Source organism: Pelodiscus sinensis, chromosome 8 (genome assembly GCF_049634645.1).
Source record: "Pelodiscus sinensis isolate JC-2024 chromosome 8, ASM4963464v1, whole genome shotgun sequence".
In the NCBI taxonomy this organism is placed as follows: Eukaryota; Metazoa; Chordata; order Testudines; family Trionychidae; genus Pelodiscus; species Pelodiscus sinensis.
In genome coordinates this window covers 64,375,514-64,384,369 of record NC_134718.1, presented here as the reverse complement: position 1 = coordinate 64,384,369, position 8,856 = coordinate 64,375,514, and the positions used below count along the sequence as shown (strand labels likewise).

General features: G+C 40.0%; 1 protein-coding gene across 4 annotated transcripts in view; it reads right to left on the bottom strand.

The window, feature by feature from the left end:
* The window catches only part of DCLRE1A (DNA cross-link repair 1A), a 29,344-nt gene continuing 20,488 nt past the window's right edge, over positions 1 to 8,856 (bottom strand). For all 4 annotated transcript variants that reach the window (XM_075935446.1, XM_075935447.1, XM_075935444.1 and 1 more), the window contains 2 exons: positions 1,844 to 1,979; positions 1 to 1,124 (listed from right to left, as the gene is read on the bottom strand). In XM_075935446.1, the coding sequence (XP_075791561.1) occupies positions 895 to 1,124; positions 1,844 to 1,979 (366 nt within the window). In that variant the 3' untranslated portion in view covers positions 1 to 894. The remainder of the gene's footprint in view (positions 1,125 to 1,843; positions 1,980 to 8,856) is intronic.

Sequence of the window (8,856 nt, the reverse complement as noted above, 5' to 3'; positions counted from 1 at the left end):
CTTAACTTAGATTCTTTATTTAAAACAGATTTATAAAAATGTACATACATAGAATGTTAAAAATACACACGGGTAGAAATATCTTTATAAGCATTCATTATTCTGTTAAATGCTTAATTGCACAATACTGTCACAGTTTAAATTGCTCTGTTATGTTGTGCAGTTCGCAGATGTGTGAAATCGTTAGGGTCACTACCCTTATATCTGCTTCTTAATGCAACAACCTGCTCTTTGGGACCAGAATTTACATTGTGCAACAAACTGGTGCCACTCATTACAATCATTTCTCATCAGAAATTCTTACATGACAGAAAACTCTATATCTTGTAAATGAATTAGTCTCACTTAAATTCAAATTTCTTCTTGTACATTTAGTAAAGTGGGGTGATCTGTTTCCCATTTTAAAGCCCAGTGTCATACATCTGGGCATTAGATTGGTAGAAGAAGGACTGTATAGTACTGACATGCCAGTAACAATCTTGGTTCAGTTTCTTTCCTTGAGTTCTGCAAAGCCATGTCATGCAAGCAAAAGATGGCAAAAGAGGAGTGAAACTTAGGCTGGAATGCAGCAGTTGAGCATGTACCTAACTTTAAGCATCTGTGCAGTCCCAGTGAAGTCAATGAGACTATTCAGATGCTTAAACTTATTAAAGTGCTAAAGTGTTTTACTGGATAGTTTTGTGCAAAGCAAATACACTGAAATAATTTTCCAAAACAACCTAAAAGATACATTGGCAGGTTTTTTTGTTTTGCAAGTATAAGCTAGGAGGAAATAGGCTAATGGTAACATAGGAAAGCTATGTCAACTTGTGGAAGAATGTGACCTTGGTTTCTCGCGGGAGAATGGCAGCATCTTTCTTCTCAAATCAGGCATCATAGGAAAAAAAAAGAAGGCTAAATGGAATTCTTGGATACTTCAATTCCTCCCCATGCACATGTCCTTTGGGAAGTAAATTCTTCCTTCTGCTCAGTAGGTTCCATCTTCCAGTCTCTAAAATGCTTCTCCATCATGCTTCTAGCTCTCCAATCACCAACATTTACAGTGGGGATGATTTTCTGTGGCTTCAGCCATTGGACAAATCGTTTCATTTCTAGGTAACTGCTATGTTCACTGTAAGGAATCCCTGTGGCAAAACAATGAAAAGGTACTTCAAGCAGTGTGCTTAACAGTAGGTTTCCTGAAAATATTTTGTTCAAGAAGCAAAGAAATATTTTAAAAGAATATATTTTATTTAAAATGAAGATTTACATTTTACTCCAAGGATCAAGTGAAAATCCAGACTGGAAGGATTAACTAGTATTTCTCTACAGTGTCAATCATTTGTGCAAATCTGATGACTTAAGCTACTTGGTTGACTGACAAGTGATAAGATTGTCTAGGAGACCAAACTCCATCCATAAAATTGTTTGCTCCAATAAGAACAGAGGAAACAAGCTGGTATCTATGGAAGCTCTGCAGCAGTAGCAGGGTCTTTCACATGAAACCATACATGCAGTGAAATCCTGGCTCTGGTGAAATCCCTGGAGAAACTCCTATTGAGTTCAATGGCAACAGCATTTTACACATATTGTCTGTGTTTGTCTTAAAGCCATCAGACCAAACTTTCTTTTTTTGGGGTGGAGAGGGAGGCTTTAGAGGAAAGAGTATTTAAAATATGTATTTACAGTGTTTTAGATTGGCCAGTTCTTAGATTTAAGATGGAGACATCTATCTGCTCAGCTTCTTAGCAAAGCTGATATTAATAAGTGTATGATATGATGAACAGTAAGAGGTGTTAGACTAAAAGATATACAAGCAATCCACACAGAATTAAGTATACTGAGCCATTTATAGTACTTGTACCATATATGGTGATCTTTCCCCTGGTCTGAGGTTTGATAACTGCATGACATGAATTGGAGTAAGTCCATCCAGTGGGCCTGAAAGCCAGAACTTGGTCAAACTTCTCCGAGAACTTGTTTAAATGGTTTTGCAAGCCCTGTTAATAGAAGACATTAATGAAGACTATTGAACACCACTACCATCACATTGATCCAATGTCTAAAAGGGTTTTGGTGAAAGGGATAATGGGGATAAAGCTTTATTTCTGAACAACATTTAAATGGGCTCTTCCTCCCTCCCACTTTTTTTGTTTTACATACCAGCTACCTAAACAACAGTTACGATCAAAACTTTACACTTAAACAGAACTTTTCAGCTAAGGATCTCAAAATGTTCTACAATACAAACAAACATTATTAGCTTTGTGTTACAGATGCTCAGAGAAAGTAAGTGAACACATAAAACAACACAGCAAGACACTTCCTGCGATATGTATAGGGACTGTCTTGCTCCGACCACTAGACTGTGCTACCAACAACCTAACTGAACATGACCTGAGGAAATAGTTTCACTTCTTCCATCTTAACAGACTCCAAAGACCTGACCTGAACATCTCAGGAGGTGCCTGAGGCAGCCTTCAATTTTGTTCATAGGATAGCAAAAGAATAAGGGTAACAGAGAAAGAGGAAGAAGTGTAAGGAATCTTCAGGTCTACATTAGGATAAAGAGAACTCAGAAATAGGAAATCAGTTTCACATGTGTCCTTTAGATGTATCAAAAACACCTTATCCATTTGAAAACCTCACACAATTTGCTATTTCAGAACAGTTAAAAACAGGCCAGGAGTAGGAAGAAGAACACAAGATAAATAATGACTACTTAATAAAGAAGAGAAATTAATTGTGATTTAGCACCAACTGAACCCACAGTCGCCACAGAATTTAGGGAAAGGGAAGTTAAATGCTGCCTACAATGGCGATAGAAATGTAGCCGTGTTAGTCTGGGGTAGTTGAAGCAAAATGCAGGACAATGTAGCACTTTAAAGACTAACAAGATGGTTTATTAGATGATGAGCTTTCGTGGGCCAGACCCACTTCCTCAGATCAAATAGTGGAAGAAAGTAGTCACAACCATATATACCAAAGGATACAATTTAAAAAAAATGAACAAATATGAAAAGGACAAATCACATTGCAGAACAGAAGGGGGATGCGGGGGGGTGGGAAGGGGGAGGAAGGAAGGTAAGTGTCTGTGAATTGCTGATATTAAAGGTAGGGAGAGTGGGATGTTTGTGAGTTAATGGTATTACAGGTGATAATTGGGGAAACTGTCTTGGTAATGGGTGAGAAAGTTCAAAGTCTTTGAACTTTCTCACCCATTACCAAGACAGTTTCCCCAATTATCACCTGTAATACCATTAACTCACAAACATCCCACTCTCCCTACCTTTAATATCAGCAATTCACAGACACTTACCTTCCTTCCTCCCCCTTCCCACCCCCCCGCATCCCCCTTCTGTTCTGCAATGTGATTTGTCCTTTTCATATTTGTTCATTTTTTTTTAAATTGTATCCTTTGGTATATATGGTTGTGACTACTTTCTTCCACTATTTGATCTGAGGAAGTGGGTCTGGCCCACGAAAGCTCATCATCTAATAAACCATCTTGTTAGTCTTTAAAGTGCTACATTGTCCTGCATTTTGCTTCGCCTACAATAGCGGCATGGTTCCAGTGTAAATTCGAGAGTAATATTCAGAACTCCTAAGACAAGCACTTTTGGAAAATAAAAGAACCGTAAATAAATGTGTGTACAGTTTATTCAGTAATGGGAGCTATGACCATTCTTCAAAGACTCCATTTACCTAGCACAGCGGAAAAGGTTAGGTTTCATTAAGATGGCAATAATAAGCCTAAAAAGACTCTCTCTGCCCAACATGATTAATTTTTAAAGAGACTGACATTTCTTACTGCAACTCTTCATAAGATAATACACATACATTATACTTGCTCCTCCTGTCTTAATAAAAACCAAGGACAGTACATGAAGTTCCAGGAGGACAATTATGAGATGAACTAAAATTCAGTAGAACAATTACGAAATTAGCCTGTTCTTGGATTTTGTTATGAGTTTACTAATCAGGTACACAATGTTAATTTTTATGGGTAGAATTTTCAGTCCAACTGAAAGTCAGCTGTGCTTCTAAATCACAAAGGTCATGTCTACATTTCAATGAGACACCGATGGCTGGCTGGTCTGTGCTAGCTAACCTGGGCTCATAGGGCTTAGGCTATGGGGCTGTTTTATGTCTGGACTTGGGCTGCAGTCCTAACTCTGGGGTCTTTTCTCCTCACCCAGTCCTAAAGCCTGGGCTCCAGCTGGCACAGGCCAGCTGTGGGTTGTTGACTGCCATGTAGGCATATCCTTAGGCTCTTCTAAAAATCCCACCCTAAAGCTTGTATATTACACCAGCACCCCATTGTGCTATGTTGTGGATAGAACACATGCAAAGAGACAGTTGCTTGCCCTGCAAAGCTTTCGCACTATGAGTTTATATGACAAAAGTCCCATGATTTCACTATTACAAACAGATGTTTGTGTAAGGCACGGGGAATTCTTTTAATGTTAATATTTTTAGGGAAAAGAAGGCTTCCTTCCTACAGGAACATGGGTAACTTCAGAGCTTCTTCATAAAGAGTTAAAGAAGAAACATATTCAGTATTGCTCCAAAACTTCCATCCTTTTAAAACAGAAAATAGAATTCATTCCTCTATCACTATTCCTCTATCAACATCCTTATATCATCAAGACAGCCTATTACCTACTATTTTGATGAAGTCAGCAGCAGTCTGAGCAAATGGATCCCATACCATATGTGAATGCTCTAACAAGATTAAATGGTTAATTTACAATCAGCTCTCATAGCACTTTTATACAGCTTGCTTATTCAAGAGCAGCTATTCATCAGTATTTAAATGATCCCAGCATTTTTTTTTTAGTTAAACTAAGCATGCCACTGAAGTAATCAGTCTCTTTGAATTACCACTTTTTTGCCCTTCCTTTTCACATAGCAAATCCATTTGCATTACTAGAGCAATTAATCTACTTTATTCTTCCTAAGTTTTCAAAACAAAGCATTAAACAGTAAAGGATTTGGAAAAAGGACATCCAGAATGCGATCCAGTAGCCCTTCATCTTGTCTCCACTTGATATAATAATGTCTGCAAGATGGTTTTTTTTTAATATGTACCTTTGATTCCTTTACTGGTCTCAAGAAAATGCTGCAAAATTACTAGATAATATTTGACACCGTCACCCAGTACCAGGCTAAAAGCAGTCATAACTGTAGCAACAGCAGAAAGAGAATATTGATTTGAATCCTGCTGTTTGACCTGGATAACAATCAGGAACGCTATTTACAGTGCAAAAAAGGTGTGCCTGTTTCTCATGATAACAAAACAACCACCATTCTGGGTCAGACCAAAGGCCCATCTAACCCAGTATCCTGTTTTCTGACCATGGCCAATGCCAGATGCTCCAGAGGGAATGAACAAAAACAGGTAATCATCAAGCACGCCCCCTCCTATCATCCATTTCCAGCCCCTAAAAAAAACAAAAGCTAACAACACCATTCCTACCCATTTTGGCAAATAAGTATTGATGAACCTAACCTCCGTGAATATATCTAGTGCTTTCTTGAACCCTGTTAAAGTCCTGATCTTCACAACCTCCTCTGCAAATGAGTTCCACAGGTTAACTGTGTGCCGCATGAAGAAAAACTTCCTTTTGTTTGTTTTAAACCTGCAACTTACTAATTTTGTCTGATGACCCCCTAGTTCTTATGTTATGGAACAAGTAAATAACTTTTCCCTATTAACTTTTTCCGTACCTGTTATGATTTTATAGATCTCTATCATATGGAGATAGGTGTGGGTTTGTTTCTTTTGGTACATTCTTTGATGCAATGTGACTTGCCCCTCCTGACTCAGCTTGGAGGATTTCATGAGAACTGTTAGTCAATATATGTAAAGCTTTGAAGAGAAAAAGTTATACATACTCTCTAATGGGGCAATTAGAGTCCCCACCTTCAAAGATGTAATGGTCATTAATGCAGATCTGTTGTACAAAGTATGGACCCACGCATGGAGAGAGATACACGCCTTCTGTGCAGCACAGAGATTAGCTGACAAGCATGGAGCCCAGAGAAGGATGGGAACATGGCAAGGATATGCTTTGGGTGCACTAGAGCCGCAGAAGCCTACTTTGATCCTCAGCCCTGTTATTGAAATATCTAGTGCCCAGCCTGCTATCTGGCCTATTATTATTAGGTCATAATGATAAATTAACTAGTAATGAATCTTAAAGAGTATTGGTGTTTGTCAGCTTTAGTTCGAAGATGCAGATGTTGATATTAAAAACAAATCTTTAAAATCTGGTCACTGTTTAGGAAAAGGGAGAGAGATTTCAGTGTTTTTTTATAATTTGCCAACTGACTAGATTAGGGTATGTCTACACTACCCTCCTAGTTCGAACTAGGAGGGTAATGTAGGCATACCACACTTGCAAATGAAGCCCGGGATTTGAATTTCCCGGGCTTCATTTGCATAAGCGGGGAGCTGCCATTTTTAAAACCCCGCTGGTTCGAACCCCGTGCAGCGCGGCTACACGGGGCACGAACTAGGTAGTTCGAACTGGGCTTCCTAGTTCGAACTACCGTTACTCCTCATTTCACGAGGAGTTCGAACCAGCGCTGCACGGGGTTCGAACCAGCGGGGTTTTAAAAATGGCGGCTCCCCGCTTATGCAAATGAAGCCCGGGAAATTCAAATCCCGGGCTTCATTTGCAAGTGCGGTATGCCTACATTACCCTCCTAGTTCGAACTAGGAGGGTAGTGTAGACATACCCTTAGTGAGGTCCTTTGCTGAATCAATATAACACCTCTAAACCCTACATGGAGAGCTAAACTACATATTGCTAAATAATCAAGTAACTTGTTCCAAAATAACAAAGAGAACCTGCTTTGATTTTGCTCTTGGAGACCAATATAAGAAGGAGCAGAGGCCAAATAAACTGAAATCTGGAATTAAGCAGGTGTTCTTAGTTAAAAGAGTAAGAAAAACCAGACCTATGACATACATGCTTCTGACCTCTTTAGTTTGGGAATGTGGGAGAGTATATAAAAGGGAAGATACAGGAGAGAATACAAAAATGCTAGGGAATAATTTGAGATTACAACAGGGACTGTGAGGAATGAAGAGAGCATGAGTAAGATTTACAAAGAGCCGCTACAAAATATCAGTAAATTTATTTAAAAAACCCTGAAATATTAGTTGTCCATACAATTATATTTAAAACAAAGTATGTTTCTAGTAAGTCTGTGGAATTTTAGTGGAAGGCTGGCATTTTGGAAGGAAGTGAATGTGCCACTGATCACTACAGAACTGCAAGTGAAGAAGTAAGTCAGTGAATGCAAGACTTTCGTAACACTGAGCTCATTTTTGTTAACCCTCTCCAGCCACCAACTCATGGATAACTTTGTTCCAGGCAAATTTTAAAATATTTGCTGTATGAGCAGAAGCAAAAACTGAGTCAACTGGATGGAAATGAAAGCCAAAACCATCTGGATTTATCTAAGCTGTGGATAACATTCCTCATGAATGCATAGTTTTATCTAGGAATGTAAGAGAGTAGTTGATTAGTCCTATTAGGCCCACCGTGGCTGCCTCTATATCAGAGGAAGCCAGTGGGGAGTGGGGAAGGGAAGGCTGCTCTGGCTGCAAGCCCTGTCCGCGAGGGGGGGAAAGAAGAGTCTCAGAGGGGAGTTGGGACTACCTGCAGACAGAGGCTGCTGCTGGCTGGGCAGGCAGCCGGGCTCAGCCCCAGTTTGCACCAGGACTAAATCCCACTGCAGCTCTGCAATTTAAAAGGCAGTAGGAGCTGAACAGCCTGCTCCGGGCTCCTACTGTGTTTTAAATTGTGGAGCCGCAGTGGGGTTTGATTCCTGACCTGGCATGAGCAGGGACTGAGCCGGGCTGCCTGCCTGCCCAGTTCCTACTACATTTAGGCAGGTCGCAACCTGGCTGCATCCCTGCTCACACCAGGTTGGGGACCAAACCCCACTGAGGCTCTGTGATTTAAAACACAGTAGGAGTCAAGGGCAGGCTGTCTCTATTAGAGGCAGCAAGGGAGAGGAGCAGGAGCCAGTGCTGAGGGGAGCCAGTGTAAAACTGGAATCGTATTTCTTTAACTCACAGGAGTATTTCATGGATAAAATCCATTAAAATGACTGGGCAGTGCTCAGCAAATGAGGACACACAAGTAGCCAGATTTCCCACATAATGAGTCGGCAATTCAGGACAAAGGCTGCTCAGCCCAGCATGGAAGGCAAATATAAATAAAAATAAAAGGAAGAATGACTTGGGTAAACAAAGTGCCTTGCATGTAGAATAGTGATAGAAATGTAGCCGTGTTAGTCTGGGGTAGCTGAAGCAAAATGCAGGACAATGTAGCACTTTAAAGACTAACAAGATGGTTTATTAGATGATGAGCTTTATCAATAAACTACAGCCTATACTGGAACAGGATACCATACTCCAAGAGGCTCTGGGAGACAGACCCATAGTCTCCTATAGACAACCACCTAACCTCAAGATGATTCTTACCAACAACCACAGGACATACCACACTAATACCAACCCTGGTACCTTCCCTTGCAACAAACCCCATTTCCAGCTTTGTCCACATATTCATTCTGCTGATACCATTATTGGACCTAACCAAGTGAGTTATAAGATCAAGAACACATATTCCTGCGCATCCAGAAATATAATCTATGCTATCATGTGCCGAAAGTGTCCGTCTGCTATGTACATTGGACAAACATCTCAGACACTTCGCCAAAGGATTAATGCCCACAAAACAGATATCAGACAAGATCACAAAGAAAAAACAGTTTCTTGCCATTTTAACCAGAAAGGACACTCTCTCAATGACTTAACCACCTGCATTCTGCTACAAAGACCTTTTACATCTGCAC